Source organism: Alosa sapidissima, chromosome 2 (genome assembly GCF_018492685.1).
Source record: "Alosa sapidissima isolate fAloSap1 chromosome 2, fAloSap1.pri, whole genome shotgun sequence".
In the NCBI taxonomy this organism is placed as follows: domain Eukaryota; kingdom Metazoa; phylum Chordata; class Actinopteri; order Clupeiformes; family Clupeidae; genus Alosa; species Alosa sapidissima.
The window spans coordinates 5,771,104-5,793,279 of NC_055958.1; the positions used below are offsets into that span (position 1 = coordinate 5,771,104).

Below are 22,176 nucleotides of genomic sequence, written 5' to 3' on the forward strand. Positions count from 1 at the left end.
TTCAAAGCACTTCAATCCAGCTCTACCTCCAGTTTAATTTAATAAATTATAGAAAGCTTCCCACAGGTATGAAGGTATTTGAAGTTCATTATCTTTTATAAAACAAACATCTCCCCAAATAGCTGACCAGCTTTATTTGTTCATCCAGCATATTTAGTAAGATTTATTAGGAAAAGAAAGTGCATCTAAAAGCTAACTCATCTATTTCCAGCTAAAATGAAAGGTTCATGAAATGCATGTATTGTTGTCTCATCACAAGGTGAACTACAGTAGATATAGTACCTTGGCTGCATCATGTTGTGCCACTTGCTTGAATTGCAGTATACAGTATACCTTGAGGTCTCTAACAACACAGAGCAATATAGTGGGTCAGCCATGACATGCCATGTACATGATAGATGTGTCAGTTGTTGTCATGGTCCCCCATTGTGACATGATTTGAATGACGTGACGGTAGCAGCATGATGGAGATGCTCTGTGGCAAGCTGTGTCCAGGTGAAAATCCTAGAATGCCCTTAGCTCATGACCATCTGACCCTATCATGGGGAAACGTTTCTGTGGTTTTTAAGAATGCACATAGTGTCATAGTCATAGAATGCACACAGTTCAAACTATTTTCTACCTCTGTATTCTTTGTAAATCATTTGATAGATGGTTTATGATTTCTTTGGACTGAACTCGTCAGTCAACCCATCAGAGTACTTCAATGTCACTAGTGATTAGCTCACTGTCCCAGAAGATGACTTCTTTGAAGAGCACTTCTCTCCCTCAGCCCTGAGAAAGTTTGGAAATGCTAACATGTTCTGACATATTTTTTGTCTCTCTTTCTTTCTTTCTTTCTTTCTTTCTTTCTTTCTTTCTTTCTTTCTCTCTCTTTCTCTCTCTCTCTCTGTATCCAGGTGGAAGTGGTAACGTTCTGGGAGGGAAAGCGTAAACAGGTCTTGCTCCAGCATGAACCGAGCATTTAACAGGAAAAGAGGTGAGTAGCAGCGGCATGGCCATCTCTGTCTGTGACCTTGTCTCAGTTGCCACTCTTTCCTTCTCTCTCTCTCTCTCGCTCTCTCTCTCTCTCTCTCTCTCTCTCTCTCTCTCTCTCTCTCTCTCTCTCTCTCTCTCTCTCTCTCTCTCTCTCTCTCTCTCTCTCGCTCTCTCTCTCCTATAATGTGATTCCAGTCTTGGTGGAGGTGCCAGATTCCGCCTTCTAACAAGCGTTTCAGACACGGCTTCTGCCCCCCTCGCAGCGCTGACTGTCTCTCTCTCTCTCAGCCGCACGTCGATGGCCTCCAGCGGGACAGTAGGCTCCTGGGGTTCATTTGCTCTTCTTCTTACCTGACATATTTACCACCGGCTGTCTCTCCAACTCACTCCCAAGTGAATTAATGGATTCTCGATGTGATAACCCCCCCCCCCCCCCCCCCCCTTCTTCCCTCTTGGAGAATGCCGCTTCCCCAATGCCACCAAATGGGGTGTGTTTCTGCGCTAAAAAACTTGTGCCTCTATTGTAGGATCAGAGTTGCTATCCTTTTTTTAGATGAGTAATCTTATCAGTGATATCTCGGCTGTTGTCATTTTTCTCTGTTGAGATTTCCGTACTAATGAAGCCAAAGGGAATACATTTTTTGAGTCGCGCGTTGTTGCCTCCATGAATCAGTGTGCTCAGGGACATTTAGGCTAATAGACTGTTATGTCTTCTAGCAGATAAAAACCATACTGTATTCAGAGGACACTACTCGGGCCGGCTCGGCACAGCTACAACCGCCCGCCTTGCACCGATGTGGCCCGATATGCTCTTTCAAAGGAGTTAATACGTGCACACAGGCCAGTGTTGTTGGACGCCAGAGGAAACTACAAAGGGCCATCCAGCCATCTGGCATAAAGACGGCTTTAAACCCTTTCACTCCAGGGACAAAGGTCCATGCAAGCCCTTCATTTGCACAACTGACATTTCAGCAAAGGGGGGAACACGCCTCCTTTTTCTTCCCAGAGCCAGGCATTCATTAGTGGTCATTGTTTTTGTCGCTGATAATGAGCGTTGCTTGGTCAGACAAGAACAGTGTTTAGCTGAGGCAGTTGCTATGCCTAGTTATCTTGTTTTTGCAGCCCCATATTACCAGGGGCAGAATTCTCAGACACGACTTTTATTGCTAAGCAGTAGAAGAAGCCTCACAGTTCAATGGCGAGTATTCACTGGTTGAGACACAGAGATCTAAGCTTATGCGTTAAGCATGGAAAACTGTGGATGGTGTCTCAAATGGATCTGTCAGCTTTAGTTGTCCCCATTTCTATGTAAGCAGTGATTTGTGATGCGAATCAGCTTTGTAGTGTGATGATGAAATCTCACTATGCTGAGTGATACTGTCAGAATTATCAAAAACTAGACATAATAGGTGTTTGCACAGAGATCATGTTGATCTTTTTGCTGACAACAGGTTATTGAATGTGCCTGTGGCTCAACAAGTCCAATGTACACTTGTTTACAAGTGATGTAGCTGATCCTCTTATCTACAAGGGACCAGACACACAAACGCTGCCTGTGTGTATATGTGATGACAAAGAAGTAAGTGGGTCCAAAATCTTTCTCGTCAATTGCTCCCCAAATATGTGCATCCAATTACCCACCACTAAATGGGAGCATTGTTTGTGATTAGAGCATAGCGAAATCAAAGCCTGGACCACATATGGAGAATCCCATCTGACCTTTTATATCAGCTAATTACCGTAGCATTCTGCAGATAAAGTGAGGTTTAGAATTACCCTCACAAGTAGAAGATGTTTTAAAAGATGGAAAAACTCTTCATCATGGTGTGTAAATACACTGTACTTTGTTAAAGATGGAAATGAGTCCTCTTACTTGTACTGTAGCTCCCGGTAGCTGTGGAGCGTAACTGTGGAGGTTTTATGTGACCGTCATAATCCTCCGTGCCACTCAGTGATGATCTAATATGGCAAGGCAGTTTTATTTAATCATATGCTGGGCTGGCCCAACTCTGCGGACTGCCTAATCTTGTGTGGGTGAGGCAGAGTGTCGAGGAGCCCCGATCATTTTTCTTTCTAATGCTTCATCGGAGCCCTCTCATGTCTGTCTTAATCTATGCCAGCTCTCCCCTCCGAGAACCCCCTCTACTACCACCACCATTACTACTACCCCCCCCCCCCCCCCCCCCCCACCCCCCGAGTAATAGTTTGCAATCACAGTGATTTGGATGCTCTGGTATCCCCAGCGTTCCCATTTTTTCTCTCTCTCCCTCTCTCTCTCTCTCTCTTTTTTTATCTCTCCCTCTCTCTCTCTGTCTCTCTCTCTCTCTGTCTCTCTCTCTCTCTCTCTCTCTCTCTCTCTCTCTCTCTCTCTCTCTCTCTCTCTCTGGCTGTGCCACCGCGTTGAATTCATGTTTCATTGCTGCCATTGGAGGACTTGTTTAGGTGTCGGCCTGATGCATGGTCACGGCTCTTAATGAGGGGCAGTGGTGGCGGGTGGCCTGAGTGTAGTGAGGACAGTGCAGATAGGTTAAGCTAATAAGAGCTTTAATCATTTGTTATAATGGGACAGATTTGTTTGCTCCGTTGACAGCGTATTGGATGTGTATCTTTTGTATCATCGCTGCAACACTTTAATGTCTCCTGTATATCATTCAGAGCTCAACATATAAAATCAGCCAAGTGGAAAATTAGATACTCAGGCTATCAACTCTTTCATTTCTTTTGACTGTGTTAGTTTTGAGTGACACTACAAAAGACAACCAACTGCACTGCTTTCTCAAGGGAGTGATTCCATTATATGAATTAGACACCTTTTCAAGTGTCATAGCAAGCGGTATATTTTTAGTTGAATTCAGCATGCTTTATGTTATGGGTCCTCCATTGTGTTAACCTTTCTCTGCAAAGGTCAAAGTTTGAATGTCAGCCATGATACATTAACAGAAGCTGGTGTCCAGTGGCATTTCCCAAAGGGTGAATGGGATATGGTTCCAGGTCACTCAGCATAATGTTTTGACATGTACATAGTCAGATCATTTTTTTTATTTAATAAGTTTTTCCAAAGGTGCAATAAAGGTTATACAAATATTAACAAGACCCCACAAACCTTACAAAACCCAACTAAGTGTAACAGACATGAAACATATAGTATACAACGACTATTTGAGATTATTGAAATTATAGACAGAGCATGTGAACACAAACAACATGAAACAAATAAAGACAGTATTTGACAAGACAAGACAAAACACTACAGGGGACAGATTACAATGGGGGTGGAGAGTGTGTGTGTGTGTGTGTGTGTGTGTGTGTGTGCATGAATAAACATGTCCGTGCGTGTAGGTGTGTGTGTGTGATGAATGTGTGCTTCCGATGGAGGGGGGCGGGGGGTCCAGAGGGTGTACATAGTCAGATCAGATATAACGTTTTTCAGTTAAAAGAAAGTCATGAATACATTATATAATTGCTTATATTCTGGCATAATGAAACACTGTTCAACATTTTTGAAAGTATAAAAATCTGACAATATTCTATTTTTATCCTTATCACACCATTTCCTCTATTAAATTATTTTTAAACTGTCTGCTCACTCTCAGGCTGGTGAGATGGACATGGAATAGGCTCAGATGAGAGCCTATGAGAGTTGGCCTATTGGAATGCTAATTTTGTACTTATATGAAATGACTCATTCACTCTGTGAATGGAGCCGACTAGAAAGATCCATGGCAAACCAATGAGTGGGTCCGCAACCCATTTGTCAATATTGAATAGTCCTAACTTGTCAGCGCAGGAAGAAGAGCAGTTGATCGAAATTGCAAATGACGGTGGTCTTAAGAGTGTGTATAAGGAAACCTCTCTGGCGGGTTTTTGGATCAAAACCAAAGCAGAATATCCCAAGATAGCCGTAAAAGCGCTGAAAACGTTGCTACCATTTCCCACCACGTATCTATGCGAGGCCGGGTTTTCGGCAATGACTTCAACTAAGACCAAATTGTGCAATCGACTGGACATTTCAAACACACTGAGGGTGTCACTGTCTAGTTCCAAAGAACTATAGATGTAGCTTCAAGTTGTTTAATATTCATTGCTTTTTTCAAGTAATGCGCATGCACAACACATATGGAACATGGAACAACCCCCACCCCCCCCCGGTCCGTGAAAAAAACAATAGGAAACAAACTGGTCCATAAGGTTGGGGACTAGAGGGGTCTACTACTACTAGGAGGACCTTGGTCTTGGTGTGTGTGTGTGTGTTAGCCTCATCTCAGTTTTCTTAAATGCAATTTTTTTCTGTGTGGTCATGGAACCATATTCACTCAATCAGTATTATTTAGCATTTTTGTTCCAAACTCTTTAGAAATGGTTAATTTAATGTATGAAAACATCAATGCAGCAAAAAAAGTAACCAATTGAAAAGGAAATTTTCATTTTTTTTAAGTCAAGATCATATAGTTTATTGCTGACATGAGGTTGGCCTAATGGGATATATTAATGTGGGCTGGAATATTTGGTGTCCTCCAAACCTTGTCAGTGTCAAGACAGGCCAGAGATAAGAAAGTGAATCAGCTTCAGCACACTGTCTAGAGGGTGCATGTGGCCATTCATGCATTCAGTGTTTTGTTTATTTGTTTTGATTGTTATATTTGCAATAACAGCCTGGCTGTCCTTATGCAGTCAATAACCAGACAGCTGCTTTCGCCATTTGCCAGCGTTGCCAGCTGACCTGCCCGGCGCTCTCTCTCTCTCTCTCTCTCTCTCTCCCTCATTTGCCAGCGTTGCCAGCTGACCTGCCCGGCGCTCTCTCTCTCTCTCCCTCCCTCTCTCTCTCTCTCTCTCCCTCTCTCTCTCTCTCTCTCTCTCTCTCTCTCTCTCTCCTCTCTCTCCTCTCTCTCTCTCTCTCTCTCTCATCCTTTGCATTTTTTCACATCCACTCACAGTGCAGTTCTTCTGATCATCTGTGGGAGCAAATCCATCTGCAATAAAAGGACACAACCTACGAGGTTGTCTTACCTAATGAACCACTATTAATTGCTGGCAATTGAGTGTAATTAGAATCAAGCACTTAAGGTTGTGCACATTGACAGAGGTCTCTTAAATGTTAATCCGCAGGACCCTGTTGTTCGATCCACTGGGTTTTCTTGCCTGCGCCAAATTGGAGATTAATTGGCTATTGTTTTCCGGGATGTTCAAGGTTATCAGTGACTGCTTTCCAAGCGAATGTTGTGTTATAAATCTTGTTGTCTTATAAACATTACCTGTTAGTCCTTTTTTCTACACTTTTTTCCTACTGCAATCCCAGCGACTGATTTATTTCTTTAACATTTCCCTGTCTACTGTTGGACTATGGGATATATACTGTATATCAACCCAGCTTACTTCAAACCAATCAATCAACCAATCGTGTTTTATGTTTTTCAACTTGGATGGATGAGTGGGTTTGAAAACTCTGGGTAATAGACAGGACATGGGGACGTGGTGGCTATATGTAGCCTCAGTACCTAGCTTTGACATCAGTAATAGAAAAGATACTGGTATAGTTGACCATTTTAAACATCAGATCAGTATGTGGGGTATCAGATCACATCCAGTCAGCACTGTGGTGTGTGTGTGTGTGTCTGTGTGTGTGTGTGACAAAGAAGGAAACAGAGTGAAAGAGACACATTGTGATCCAACCTTCAGAGTTCGTACCCCCTCCTCGCGGTCGAGTGCTCAGTTCCTCAGGTGTCGTCTTGTTTTTGAAGGGCTTGTCTCTTTTTTCTTACTCCTCCTCCGTTTTTTTCTCTGAAGGTGGAAACGAGGTGTGGCCACCTCTATTAATCAGCCCAGTCTGCTGACACAAAGAAAAAGTGCACAAGTGCCTGCCTGACTGGGGTGACTCCTGCAGCTCATCTATCATAGTTAGAATTTACTGTTCCCTCAAGCTGTCCCTCAGGACGGGGGAAGGGGGTACATGTGTGTGCGTGCGTGCGTGCGTGCGTGCGTGCGTGAGTGTGTTGGGGTGGGGGTGGTGGTGGGGGGATGCGGTGTGAGTGCGGTGCCGTCCCTCCATCAACCTTCGCCCCAGGAGTGCCCCCAGGGGAGATTCATTTCTTTCATTCAGTCTTTCATGAGGTCCTTTGTTAGATTTACATCCCCCCACATCACTATCCATCCAGCTGTTGCTTGCCAGCGCCCAGCGTCCAGACGCAGCCCACAGTCCCAGCGCTGCCCAGCCCTAAGTGCTGCTTCATCAGTATTATTCCATCCTCTGCAGAATTGCAGATGTTTGATGAAATACTTGTAGAGACGCCTGACCTGAGAAAAAAAGCACGCACTGAGGTTTTTACGATGATAAAAACGATCCCCTTGTCTTGTATCTCATAATTACATTGCTATTTTCAATATGGTGTTTCATGGCTATTTATTCCATCTGGGCTTTGTATTGTTTTGTTTGCTCAGCTGTGTTACTTTTAAGACTTTGGTTGTCTGTGTGTATCATCGTCTCTTCAGCGCTACAGTGACGGGCACTGATGCTTTATGTTGTCACTGAAAAATGCATCGGGCTACAGCCTCCCATTCCCTCAATAGATTTCTGTCTGAAGCACAGGCACGTCCTGTCGGCTTGTTTGCTTTCTTCTTTTGTACACACAAATACAATATGATTCATGAAACCAAATGTCTTGATTGCATGCATGCCAAGCAAAACAAAGAGGAACGGCGCATTTGTGATGTGCGAGCCAGTGATATGTTTATTCTGACTAATACCAACTCTCAGTGGCACATCTGTGTTTTTCATTATCTCTTGTCTCTCAGTTTGAACGAAATCACTGTCTGTATTTTTTTTTTTTCTAAAGAAAAGAGAGGGATCTATTTAGCCTCAACAGTAAATAGTAGCATCGTATTTACTGTGTTAGGCACTGTGAATATTCTGGAGTTAGCAGCACTGAGTAGGCCACTTCAAATGACTGAACCCAAAGGAAGAGTCAGAGCACTCGATTAACTTAAAGTGTTTAATAGGTGTAATGAAGACGCTGTGTGTCGAATCGTTGGTTCTTCGCTCCTATTAAACACTCTATAAGATATTTCTGTGCTCTGGCACTTCCTCTGGGTTCAGTCATCTGAAGTGGCCCACTGAGTGTTGCTGATTCAACAATCCTGTTCTGTGAGCACCAAGGGATACTATATTCAATATTCTGTAGTTGTACAGTATACATATATACTGTATATTTTGCCTTAACAGTTAAAATGTAGCATTAGTATCTGCTGTGTCAGACACTTTTAATATTCGGGAGTTGTATGCACATACATATGCAGCATTCTGTTTGTAATTTTGTGAAAATGGCTGTTTCTCCACTCACCTGTTGAACTGTTTATGTTCCAGATAAATCATGGATGCATACTCCTGAGGCTCTGGCCAAACACTTCATTGCATACAATGCCAAGGTATGTAAAGAACAGACCCTATAAAAGTATTTGATCTCACGTGTTAATAACTCAAGTGTTTATGTGTTCTTTGGAGCCAGCAGGAGCACATCTGACTATTGCATGTCCACAACGGCATGTATGCTGTACCTGGCAGCGTGTAACAACTACTGATGAGCAGTTGTTTTGAATCAATACATAGAGTGGGCTTTTGCTGCTGTACTGCTGTAGATGTGCTCAACGAGTTTTCAGTATAGCCTCTTTCTGGTGTCTAGTACAAAAAAATAAATAAATACACTTTACACAACAAATGCTTTTCAAAGTGCCGTTTTCGAAACTACTCAATACAACATTGTAAGGGTTGGGAACACACAAACAGAGAAACAGCATGAATGGACGGATCAATGCAAATAGATTTTGACTGCAGAACATGAACCATTACAAACAGAATTTGTTTTTGTTTTACTCCTTTGGCAGTCAACAATACACACATCCAAAAGGCAATCCCTAGCCTGCTTGTTCACTCACTGCCTCACTCCCTAGCCTGCTTGTTCACTCACTGCCTCACTCCCTAGCCTGCTTGTTCACTCACTGCCTCACTCCCTAGCCTGCTTGCTCACTCACTGCCTCACTCCCTAGCCTGCTTGTTCACTCACTGCCTCACTCCCTAGCCTGCTTGCTCACTCACTGCCTCACTCCCTAGCCTGCTTGTTCACTCACTGCCTCACTCCCTAGCCTGCTTGCTCACTCACTGCCTGTAAGACTTCTTTTCTGCTCCGCTTCACAAAAGCCTGGGCTCCTGTTCGAAGGTGAAGGCTTGTCAGCTTCCGCGCCGGCTTTCTGGAATGTCTTACTGAACTATGAAGAAGAAGGAAATTGGAGGTGTGAGTTAAACCTTTCGGCTGTCGCTGAAGCATCTCCAACCCCTTACTTAAACAGAGAGAGAGAGATGGAGAGAGAGAGAGAACAAGAGAGACAAAGAGAGAGAGGGAGAGAGAGAGAGTGGAGGGCAGACAGAGCAGGTGGCTATCAGGAAGGGTGAGGAATAGGACAGCGGGCCTGGTGATGGATGGGTACAGACGGGGCTTATGTGGCAAAAACCTCCTCCTTCTCCTCCAGAGTCCAGCAGGATGCGGTGCAGTGATTGGAAAGGAGCTGCGCTTCACCTTGTGTATCTGTCATCGCCACTTCACTCCTGCTCCCTCGGCACCATGGCTCGCCCTTGAACATGGGCAGCCAGTCACCGTCATCAAACAGGGCCAAAAAAAATGATCAGGACACTCGGTTTAAGCATTTCAGTTCAAGTATAACGTGATGCATTCAAAATGTATCAAGCACTTTTAGTATTGATAATATTGATCATAGTAATAATTTCAATATGCTGAAAATGAATATAAACCAAAATGAAGATTTGGCCAACGTAAAAATTAAAGCACATAATAACTTATGTATCTGTGAAATGAAAAACAAATTGAAAGGAAAGAACTGGAGATTGGGATGTTACCCAAGGAGCACCATGAACATTTTTGATTGAGGCTAAATTTCTCTGTTTAGAAGTGAGTGTATGGAGCTTGAGCTTCAATGACATTCACAGTCATTTGGACTGTGAGGTGTATTTTGAACATGCACACAGTGGCTGTGGAGGGGTGTCTCTATATGCTATTACAACTGTAGAAAGACTTTGGTCATGTAAAATAAAGTACATCACCAGTAAAACCCGGTGTGCAGTCACAGCACACACAGAGTGCTGGTGAGAGTGTTGTGTTGCGGAGTAGCTGCAGAGGTCTTTGGGATACAGATGTCCAGAACATGAGGACCTGAAGTGAAGGCAAAAGAAGAGCCAGAGCATGTTGCCAGCCAGACGCCCGACCACATGGTGGTATGGCAAAGGTTAATAGCTCCATCTGTTGGATACAGGCAGTAGTGCTTAACTCTCCGCTCACCGTTCACACTCAAAAGATTTCAGTAGGGGAAAAGTACATTGAAATGCCTCTCAACAGAAGTCAGAAAAGTTTTCTCTACACTAGTAGCAGCGCATAGATCTTTTTGTCAATCCTGTGTATTATTGAAGAGGTTTCTTCATAATTTGCCCATTGGTAACAACCTATTGAATCTGTTCATTGCACTTGGCATGTTTGAGATGTGCTGTTGTAGAATGTTTAATTCATGTTGTGCGTAATTTTGGTTAGGCTTGGACAAAACAATGTGAACCAATTGACCCTTTACCTGTACCTTTTTGTTGCAAATATTAATGACTGAATTTTGTTTTCTGTAGTTCCTTGGCAACACAGAGGTTGACCAACCTAAAGGCACAGAGATTGTGAGAGATGCAGTCAGAAAGCTTAAGGTAAAATTTTATATAATGCACCACATATTGCACTAAAAGGGCATTTTTAAACCAAATATTGTATCATGGAGTAGAGCAAAAACACTACTGTTTAATTAAATAAACTGGATTGTAGATAGTCTTGTTAATTTTACTACATATCCTCTTCCTTAAACTAAGAACACACACATATTACGTCATGGGGTTTAACAGTGCACATGCCTGAAATCAGGGCTGTTTTTTAATCGCTTTTATATTCACTCATTTAAAGTGTAACAGCAATGAGTGCTGATTTGACGATACCAGACCAGGAAGCCATGGAATTTTCTTCCTACAGTCTTGTTATAACCTCTCTATAGACTTTCAAAGTTTACAATACTTTGGTTTGTCTGTAGAAACCCTCACGACACTACCACAGAGTGTAATTATATTTTGAGCATTATTAGGGGTATAAAATAGTGACGTGGCACCCTGCCTGGATAGCATCACCCAAGGATTAAAGTTCTCCGTCATAGGACGGATTTCCGTCAATTTGATTTTAGAAATGTCATATTTGAGATCGATGCAGATCCGATGAGAAAAAAAATAGGAGGGGGGCTATCACCTTTGCTTTTCCAAAGAACACATATGGAGGACTATAACGGTCTAAAAGTTGGATTATAGTGACACATTAGAGACAGCTGATGAGGTTGGCCAATCCGTTTAACTTTTTTGGATATGATATTGTGAGCTCTATGTGCGAATTCGGAGAAGAAGCGTAGGCTGTGTTCTTTCCGTGCATCAATGTAGACAATTTCTTACTATCGCGAACTCTTGTCAGGGGAGGTCATTCATTTTGGGTGTCACCTATGACTTGCAACTAACATTATGTGTAAAGCGACGCAATATAAACCGTAGCCTATGCAATTTATTATCCCGTCTGTTATGACATGTAGCCTACAACAATGTTTTTCACAATTTGCGACGGAAGGTTTTGACTGAGCGTGTTAGCATAAAAAAAATAATAATATCACTGTCATCATCGCGAACTGTTGAGTAAGGGGGTCAGTCTGTTTGTGACGCACAAACAGCCTTGTAGCCTATTTTGCTTAGGCCTCACTTTTAACGACAGTAGGTTGTGAGTGTATGTTGACAAAAAATAACCATACAATTAAAATAGTCAACTTAAAACTTTGCTATAAAATATTATTCATTTATAGCACAAAACCATAACCAGTAGGCCTACCAGAACCTCGCATATTAGCGTCATGATTTGTGTGCGTCTATTTGGCAAGGCCACTAGCTGTCATGGATGCATTATTGCTAAGGAAGGCTGGTGTCAAAAGTTAAAAAATAAATGGAGATGGGCAGCTGTTGGAAACGGGGGAGAACTAACAAGCCATGGTGTAAAGAAATTAAAGCGCCGGGGGTTTGCTTTTGCTTGGTTCGCTGCAAGAAAATTGTTTATGGATGCAATAGGAAAACGTTTTAGCACGCCACCAATCAGAAGACCGCCATAAGGTTAACGTTCGTGCACTTCAGGACATCTTCCCTACCTGGTGCAACTAGCCACCACGACAGAGGTAGGCTACGTGTATCTATGGCTGACCGTTTTTACGTTTAGAAAGTAGGCTACGCATGTTCTTTCATAGCGCAACACGACCTGTCCCTCACCATATCGCAACCATTTTGTCAACCTTATACAATCTGTTGCTGAAAACAAAAGCACCGTCTCCAGATTGTCGTTATCAAATGCGCAGACCTCCTGCATGAGCACACACAGTATTGCTGCTCATTGGAAAACTGAGTTGTCTGTAAAACTCAAAATTACCATGTTTTCATTAAATGCGGATGAGGCAACAAATGGAAATATGAACAATATCTAGAATGTTCTGATTCGTTACTTTGATGAGGAAATGGGAAGTCTTGCAAACCTGATTTTATAGATTTTACTTGGTGTAGAATTGCATATTAACAAGAAAAAAATCTCCCCTTTAAACACTTTTGGCCTTAAGTAATTAAATAACAGTGTGTTAAAGCCTTTCTACAATATTGCTGCAGTAGAAAAGAACAGCAATGGCTAATCAGCAATGGTCAGGGATGGTACTAAAATATATTTTTGTTCATCAGGAAAACTCAATCTCAATCAAGAACACTCTCAATTCGCCTTATTCACATGGTGGCCATTGGCGGCTAAAACAAGGCTACAGGGTACACAAACCATAGGATTGTTATGTTCTATGCATTCACCTGTAGGTGGCATTAATTATATAGTAAGTGTACCCTGTAGCCTCGTTTTGGTTTAAACAATGGCCGCCGTGTGAATAAGGCGAATACTCCCTTTACTTTGCTGTTTGCATCTTTTTGTACATTAAAAACCAATAGGTCGCGACCGCAAAAGGGGTGCTATCTCTATAGGTAGATATGAACAACGTATGACTTATGGCCTGAAAAAAGTTCAGTCAAACGATTTTTTTTCACTTTAATCCCTGCATCACCGTAAGGCTATTTAGTGATTATTTAATAATGCAAATAAACAGTCTTGATCAAAACACCACCAATGAACGTAATTTTGGTTGGGTACCGAACACTGTACCTTTACCGGTACCGATCGAATTAGGTCGGTAGGCCTATTACCGAGTATTGGTTCACGTGAAATTCAACGATGCTAAATTTCGGTAATTTCATCTGCATCAGGAGCGGAGTTCACCATCTGAGCTCATGTCTGAGTGTAACGTCATGTCTGTCTCGAAAGCTGATCTGAGGTCAATGACTGAGAGATTGGCAGCCACAGAAACTTACATGAGTGGAGAAAGACACTGCATCATAACACACAGACTCACCTGACCATGAAGACTGAAGTGATGAACCTCAAGATGGAAAATGCATCACAGCACACAGACATGATCAATATGAAGACCACAGTGATGGACCTGGTCAGGGAAAAGCCGCACATGAGACAGAGTTGGTCGTGCTGAAGAGAAAGAAGGACACTGCTGAAGCAGAAGCGAAGGACCTGAACACTGAAAAGGCAATACAACAGTCAGAGCTGACAGCATTGAAGAACAGACTGGCAGCCACTGAGAATGCAGTAATGAATCTACAGAAGGAGGTCGTGGAGAAACCTAAGGTGGCATTCTCAGCCGCTCTAACTAACACAGGAGACACAGTGGCTGAGAATACAGAGTTGAACTTGGTTTTCACTAAAATCATCACCAATGTTGGACAGGCTTACAGTACAGCAGCAAAGCTGGTTTCTTTACAGCTCCAGTCAAGGGAGTCTACTACTTCAGATTCACAGTTGTGGACCTGCCAAAATCTCGCTATTTTATTGTGCAATACTGTAGTTCTGCTGTGACTTTCCGAAGTGTCGAAGAACATTTGACATAAAAATCGATCCATCCATTGCTATCCATCCGTCCATATCAGCCTGGTTGAGAACTGTGTGTCACACAAGCTGTCCCCTCGGGGCAGTTCCAGCTCTGCTGTCCAGTGTTACAGTATTACAACATGTCCTTCTTTTCTCTCCTCTTGCAGTTTCAAAGGCACATCAAGAAATCAGAAGGCCAGAAGGTTCCAAAGGTGGAATTACAAATATCAATTTACGGAGTAAAGATATTAGATCCTAAGACAAAGGTACTAATTAAGTGTATTGACTTACATGTGTAATATGTAGCCTAAATCATATATGCAATTATAGATGTCCTCTTTGTTAAAATAAATTTCTGTTTTCTACTCACAGGATGTGCTGCACAATTGCCAGTTGCACAGGATATCCTTCTGTGCTGATGATAAAACAGACAAAAGGATATTTACATTCATCTGCAAAGACTCAGAATCAAATAAACATCTCTGTTACGTGTTTGACAGTGAAAAATGTGTAAGATATTTTCAGAACTTATTACCTAACATTTCAATCAGTTTCTGAAATTAAAGATGAATTACATGTTCATTATAAACTGCATTGATAAGCTTGAAACATTCTTTACCCAGAAATATGTACAGAGATTCAGTTAAATGCAATGTCATTGAGGTTTCCCTAAACCTGTTTTATAGGCAGAGGAGATCACTCTGACTATTGGCCAAGCCTTTGACTTGGCCTACAAGAAGTTTCTGGAGTCAGGAGGAAAAGATGTGGAGACACGTAAACAGATAGGAACCCTTCAGAAGAGAGTAAGACTTATTTGGACATGCAGGTTGTTCACTCAGATCCTAGAATACTTCAGGAGTTTTGTTACTGTGTTTTATTTGATATATTTAACACATGTCCACTAACAGTATTTTCACTTATTTGTCTTCTACAGATCCAAGAACTCGAATCGGAAAATTCTGAGTTGAAGAAGCAGTTACAGAACTTAGAGGAGCAGTTGAGAAGTTCCAAAGTGTCCCCTGTATGAGCTTCCTTGGCAGATTCCCCACCAGATATCTCTTTTTCTCTCTCTCTCTCTTGCACCTCTTGTGCTGTAGTACTAGCGCTGTCGATTTCTCTTCCTCCTGATCTCCCCATCCGTGTGATCTTTTCCACAGCTGCTGCACTTAAACTCGGCTAACGAAGCGTACATGCTGCAGAGGCCTTCCTCTCTCTTCTGGTGTCACAATCTCACCTCCTTCTCGTGTCTCGAGATCTCCTCTGTCACTCTCACGCCTATGAGCTCTCCCGAGTCCAACTTCTCTGCGGGCCTCCTCACCCCTCCTCCCGCTAAGCCTGCGCTTCCAAAGCCTCCCAACGGAAACAGTATCCCACGGCCTCGCGTAAAAAAAGCACACACCTTTCCTTCTCTTCTCTTTCCAATCTTGGCTGATATGCTTTGGGCTCAGCAGCTCCCTCAACTTGTTTTTCTTTTTTTTCTGCTTCGCTCCAGCCTGCCATCTTCTGCATTAGCAACTGCATGTGACTTTTTCTCCATTAAAAACATTTTTTTTTATGTGTGGTTCTTTCATACAGCTTAAGTGTGCATGGTTTTGCTGTGTGGTTCTTTCATACAGCTTAAGTGTGCATGGTTTTGCTGTGTGGTTCTTTCATACAGCTTAAGTGTGCATGGTTTTGGTGTGTGGTTCTTTCATACAGCTTAAGTGCGCATTATTGTGTGTTGTTGATCACTACATAGTAGTGTAAAGGCTGGGGAGCGCTGTTCTGACCTTGCTCTATGTCCTCGGTTCCCTGCAGGCAGGCAGCATCTCCACAAAACCGCCATCCACAGACATTTTTGACATGATTCCCTTCTCCCCTGTGGAGCCACTGGTTCCATTACCAGCGAGCAACGGAGCGCCGCCCCCTCCCCCAGCACGAGCAGCAGACCTACGTAAGCCGCTGACCTGCATCCCAATGCCATGCTACCAGAACAGATTTACTATAGGCACAGCATTCTCATAATGGATGATGGTCATCTCTGTTCTGTAATGATCAGCATTAATGAATTAGAATTATTTGCTTTTTTGAGATGCTAAGCACCTCTTGAGCGAATCTGTAACTCACTCACACCTGGGTATTCAGTTAGTATGTTATTCGTGGATTCTAAATAGTAAAACTGGTATCTCCCTGATCATCCTGTCAGTAAAATGTTGCTCTTTCAAATACAATATAAATGATGCAGTAAGAGGTAGGGAGGTAAAACTCTCAGGGCCAGCAGGGGAAATAAAAGACTAAATGTCTGGCACATTTTGCCAAATTTCTTGCGGTTGTGCTGTTCAAACAGCACAAACTCCATGTTATTGAGACAAACAGGAGGTTTCAGACTCCTTTGGAAACGGCCGGTTGTACTTACTGTGCCCCGCTCAGCATTCCCCCTGCCTAACATCATCGCAGTGGTACTCCATGGAGATAGATGCCACCAGATGGTGATGGCTCTGACTGATGCCTCCTCTAATGAGACTGGACGGTGCATCTCTGATTCATTGGTTTACAGCGAGATATTTGATTCACTGCTTAACTGGACGACAGCTGGACAAGTGGAATTTCACAGGGATGCTACTTTTTTGATACTAGTACTTTGGTCTAAGGTGTGTGCGTGTGCGTGCATGTGTGTGTTTACAACAAATGTGTCTCTCCAAACCGCCTGAGGGTCACATTTCCAGAGACTTTCTGCCAAGTACTCCAGAAATGGAAAAAAAAGTAATGAATTGCCCATTTAGGACAATCCATTACCCCCATGTCCCAGACACCTCCCCAAACAGGACACCTGCACTGTCACAATCCAGCACAGCGCAGTACCTCTCTACATCTCTCTCTCTCTCTCTCTCTCTCTCTCTCTCTATCTATCTCTATCTATCTATCTATCTGTCTGTCTGTCTGTCTATCTATATCTATCTATCTCACACACAGGGAAAGATCTTTTTGGCGCCGAACCCTTTGACCCGTTCATCTGTGGGGCCGCCGACTTCCCTCCGGACATCCAATCCAAGCTGGACGAGATGCAGGTGACTGCATGTCTGTGAATTATTAGCACATGGCGACGCATGCACATGAGGCAGCTGCCGGAGCAGACGGTAGGCACAGTGACTGGGAGAGGTGGACCCCCTCGCCCAGCCAGCTCTCCCCCTCCGCCCATCACTCTAATGTCTATCGATCACACCCAGAAGCCCGCAAGCTCAGCCATGCTCAGGTGTGTGTGTGCGTGTGTGTGTGCGTGCGTGAGTGTGTGTCTGTGTGTGTGCGTGCGTGCGTGTGCGTGCATGCATGTGTGTGTTTGTGCGTGCGTGCGCGTGTGTGAGTGTGTGTGTGTGTACGGCTGGAGCTCAGTCAGGTAATCTTGCTGCCATTCAGGGAGTAGCTGGCTAGCACGCGAGAGCTGTGATGATAATGATATTTTGCCTCATAGTGAGGGAGTTAGCCAGTGAAATTCCATTATCACTCTGTAATTTGGCAGTGATATTACTTGATGAAGCGGTCTGTCTTTACTGTGCATGTGTGACCCTGATTTCATCTAACCAAAAAGTCAACATTTCTCTTTCTCTCATGTTTTTAAAGTTTTTGAACTCTTTATTTTCTTCTTTTTTTACTACTCAGGTAACGTCTGCAAAATTGTGTAATGAAAATGGAAAAATGCTGGAACTAGCTGATTCCTGTTTACTGTTCAATAAAACATATTATTTAATATCATTGAATGATAAACGTTTGTATTGCTCTTTGCCACCCAGCTGTTATTTTTATTTTCATGTTTGTATATCTGTAACCTTTTTTCCTTGTTAACTCTCCTTTCTCTTTTGCCTCTGCTGGCAGCGTCAGAGATGGTTTGTATCTTTGTCTAACTTCACACTTTTCTTGTGGTTGGCTAGGGCCACTAGTTTTTCAAGTTCCCATCCTCCCACCCCAGTATTACACAAGTATAAGTCAAAAGGTCCAAAGTGCCAAATGGTACCAGTGCCTGTCATTCAAGTTTAAGCTATGTATTAGTAAATATCACTTCACACTGAAAAACCAGAAGCCCTACTAAAAAAAGTTATTTGATTTCTTGAATCAATGTATTTAACTTAAATTTAGCTCATTTTATATGTGTGTTCTTTTTCTGTCTTTTTAGGAGGGGTTCAAAATGGGACTGACCCTAGAGGGCACTGTCTTTTCTCCAGACCCACTAGACGGTCGCTGCTGATGCCAAGAGGACTCTTTTTGTGAAATACTGTTTCCTGTTTCTATTAAATAAGTGCCAAAATTGAATCTACAGTCAAGATGTCAATGTTCTCACCTTGAGATTTGTATGTCTTTGCATTAGAATTTGGTTTACAAAAACAGAAATGTTTGAAAAAGAGAGAAATATGATTGAACCTACGTTTTAAGTCTGATAAGTTAAAACACTATTTTTATAACAATTATTAAAAAAAAGAATAGAGTAGTTTTGACACCCCCTTGTACAGTCATTGAAGGATGTAAATAGTATGTCCAATGGTACATGCTGTATCAAAAAGCTTAATATCTGAATTCTCATGAAAAAAAACAAAAGGCAATTACATTGTATTATGTTTCCAACTTTTATTATATTTTAAGTCTTGGTTGTCATCTCAGAAACATCTTCTATTGCACACATACATTTCCATTGTACTTGTACCTGACAGTCTGCTTGTGATTGCCATGTAAGACCATTGTAGGGATTCATGAATGCAATATGACATCTTTGAAGTCTGAAAACAGGAAACACTAGCATGACCTCAGTTCTGGCTGCAGCTCTGTAAAGTTATGAAGGACTGCACTAAAACCTAGAGATACAGAAATGTTCCTTCATGACCCAATGAATATGTTGATCCCCATATTGAAGTAGGCCTATACATTACAGTAATATCGGGAGTTCTTTGTGTGTACTCTTTGGATTCTGAGACAAAATCAGTATTGACCTGAAATTGTGAAGTTTACAAATACATCATTAGAGGGTGATGTTGTCCCTTACATTTGTATTGGGTTGAAGTATGATGCATCATTGGGTAGCTATTGACATATTACTGGAATGCCAAACTGAGCTTCATCATGTTTAATACATTTTGTATGATTTAACATATGTTCATGACTAAAATGGATTCATTGAGATATTTTAATAGAACATTTAACCATCTGTTTGTATTCTTTATCCATTTAGCCCAATATGTACTTTTTGAAATCCTCTTGGGTAGCAGAATTTCATTCTTTACTATGTTGTAGTACCCACTTGCACAAGGAAGCACTTTTAAAAGCCTTTGTCAGTATATTTCCATGTTAACACCTATATGTTTACATGATTACATTTCATTTTGTATGCAGTATTTTAAACTTTGCCCCTGTAGTCATTAAATATAACATCACATGATACACCACTGGTGTTTTTGACATTTCATTTTCAGTGTTTTGATATTACTCCATGTCGGGTTGTTGTATGAACACCTCTCCTACTGTGTATGTGTTGTTCTGGAGGTGGAAGAGGAATTCACAAAGGATCACGCCAGGAGCCACTGGACAGCTGAGACCAGTCATGTTGGTTATATAGAGTGAGGAAGTATAAAACCATGTGTTTTTTACAATATTAGTTATTTATTGATGTTATACTCTCAGAGTGAGGAAGTATAAAACCATGTGTTTTTTACAATATCAGTTAATTATTGATGTTATACTCTCAGAGTGAGGAAGTATAAAACCATGTGTTTTTTACAATATAATATATTATTTATTGATGTCAAACTGTGGTAATACATACACATGAATGGGTAGCTATTATGCTACATGTCCACTTCTTTTCATTTCACTTTCAAAGGAGTTGCAGCTATCAACTCTTCCATGTCATATTCACATGATGAATGATACTGAACTCTTACAATTAAAGCTACAGTCTTTGGTTAACTTTGAATGTAAACACACACTGTCATATCACAACTTTTTTTTGGTGATTTACCTTGAAATAGATTCAGAAGTGTTTTTAAAAAAGGCTATTTATCTAGTACAAAGCAAATGAACTTAATATCAATGTTATGTCTCTAGTAAGTTTGGGTTTATACCCCTGAAGTCATTCTTTGTATAGCCGAGATGCCACATGCAGCGTAAGGGTTGCCTGGATGCCGCGGTCTCCTCCTGCTGTGCCATCTCAATTCACAAGTGCAGAACACTTGGCTGGGTAAGACAGCAGTCCATCACATCTTTCCCCCAAAGTGCATTTCCACAGGTTCTGCTGACTCTCTCAGCCACTTATACTTTATCGGGACTTGGCCATCCAGTTGTAACATGGGGTTAATCATAACTTCGGTCAAAGGCATACCTTTAAGTGATACTGTTTCAAATTGTTTATCTAAAGCTAAATGTCTATGCACTTCAAAAAAGTGCCCCCCATCAGCACCTAACTGAAATAAGTTATGATACAAAACATTAAACAATTAGTCAGACAAGGTCATGCCCTTGCTGTTAGAGGTATACATTGCAGTACAGTTCAACAACTGAAAAAGTCACATCTTCCTAGCACTAAAATATATTGCACAGGTTCATACAAAGAACAGCAGAGCTAACCACATACAATATATTTACCAGTATAATGAAGAATATTTCAATTCAATAGGGAATATATTATCTATCTCATAACCATGTTCTTAAAAGAAAATCATCACTCAAGTTTAAATGAACAGTGAGTCATTTAAATCATAATGTGAATTTTATGTAGACAATTTCCCAGAAATTCATAATCAAGTCAGAAAAAAATGTAAATTAAATATTCTCAATTGATTTCACAAAAAAAAGAGCTGAGATACACAAGCATATGTTTAATTTGTTGCATAGCAAAAAGATACATGAAGGTCTTGGCGTTAAAGGCCATTCTTTGCAATGGCTGAAAGGTTGTTGGGAGGGAAAAGATTTGTTAGAAGGGACTGCAAAGCCGATTAAAGAGCCTAGCTACATGCATAAGAATATAACACATCCCAATAGCAAATACCTTGCTTAACTGATAAGCATACCAATGTTAATATGTCCAATATAAAGTCACTCAAACACACCTTTCCTCAGCCACTGATTTGGTTGTTCCATCAGTGACTGTAAGATCTTTATTCCACTGTCCACAACCCTGTTCTGTGCGATTGTTGGAAGATCCTCCCTGCAACTGTGTGGAAAATGTATCAATCCTAGTACATAGAGACGAGGTAGCTTACATCTGTACCAATCCACTGTCTCATCTTTAATTCTCAGTTGGATGTCATCATCATTACAGAGTGAAGGTACTTTAATTGGTTACAGGTGGCAATTTTATCAACATTATCAAACATTCTTTCTTAGAGGAATAACTGAAACAGGTTTCCATTTTAGCACCATTTCTTTGTTGTAAAAAAGTAAACTTGAAAATGCAATGACAAAAAATAAACAAATGAGTATGGTTTTGAAAAGGAAACTAATGATGCTCAGAGACACTTGTGTCAGGTGAAGCAACTGAACTCATGATTGACTAACAGCAGGTAATGACTGAATAAAAACACTTGTCTGCAAATTATTTGTAATGAAAATTTCACGTTAGGTTTTATTTTTGGGTTCGATTTCACAGTAATCAATGCACATCATTATATGCATTGATTTCTATGAGTGGATTTTTCCCTATTAGGAAAAAATAATGATTTACAGTGGGCTTGAAACTACTGCTGTTTTTTTTGTTGTTGTTCTAAATTATTAGAAAGGGACAATAAATATCTTGCAACAGGGTCAGAGTAGTCCATTGTACGGTATGTACAAGGCTGATCGAGTCAGCAGTCAGTTCAAGAGTCTCAGGGTTCTCATCACTACATCCCATTCTCCTCTGATTTATTACAAGAAGCAAACCGGCCCAATGTCAATTCCAAACTCCTGGTCTGCACCACCAATGTCCACAGGGGCCACGTCCACTATGGGAAGTCTTGCTGTTTTCTGTGTCCTGTACTCAAAAACTGTCTTGCCCCAGTTGCCATTGGCTTGCTGCAAAAGGAAAAAGCGATTTTATGTTAATGATAATTTTGTTGGTAAATTTGTAGCAGGGATATGTTATGACCGTGAACTTCCTTCACAATTGTGTGGATTGAGGCTTGATGTT

General features: G+C 41.5%; 2 protein-coding genes across 8 annotated transcripts in view; one reads left to right on the forward strand and one right to left on the reverse strand.

Moving 5' to 3' along the window:
* Positions 1–19,454, forward strand: part of gulp1a (GULP PTB domain containing engulfment adaptor 1a) — a 72,022-nt gene extending 52,568 nt beyond the window's left edge. For 4 of the 7 annotated variants that reach the window (XM_042084484.1, XM_042084485.1, XM_042084486.1 and 1 more), the window contains 10 exons: positions 900–979; positions 8,336–8,397; positions 10,652–10,723; positions 14,219–14,317; positions 14,424–14,561; positions 14,738–14,854; positions 14,986–15,072; positions 15,849–15,984; positions 17,004–17,098; positions 17,901–19,454. In XM_042084484.1, the coding sequence (XP_041940418.1) occupies positions 952–979; positions 8,336–8,397; positions 10,652–10,723; positions 14,219–14,317; positions 14,424–14,561; positions 14,738–14,854; positions 14,986–15,072; positions 15,849–15,984; positions 17,004–17,098; positions 17,901–18,062 (996 nt within the window). In that variant the 5' untranslated portion in view covers positions 900–951 and the 3' untranslated portion in view covers positions 18,063–19,454. Of the gene's footprint in view, positions 1–899; positions 980–8,335; positions 8,398–10,651; positions 10,724–14,218; positions 14,318–14,423; positions 14,562–14,737; positions 14,855–14,985; positions 15,073–15,208; positions 15,434–15,848; positions 15,985–17,003; positions 17,099–17,900 lie in introns of all 7 variants that reach the window. The other 3 variants (XM_042084491.1, XM_042084489.1, XM_042084488.1) reach the window with 3 other exon arrangements.
* Positions 19,455–20,867: 1,413 nt separating this feature from the next.
* Positions 20,868–22,176, reverse strand: part of col5a2a (collagen, type V, alpha 2a) — a 39,428-nt gene continuing 38,119 nt past the window's right edge. The window contains exon 54 of the mRNA XM_042084462.1: positions 20,868–22,061. Coding sequence (XP_041940396.1) covers positions 21,915–22,061 — 147 coding nt within the window. The 3' untranslated portion in view covers positions 20,868–21,914. The remainder of the gene's footprint in view (positions 22,062–22,176) is intronic.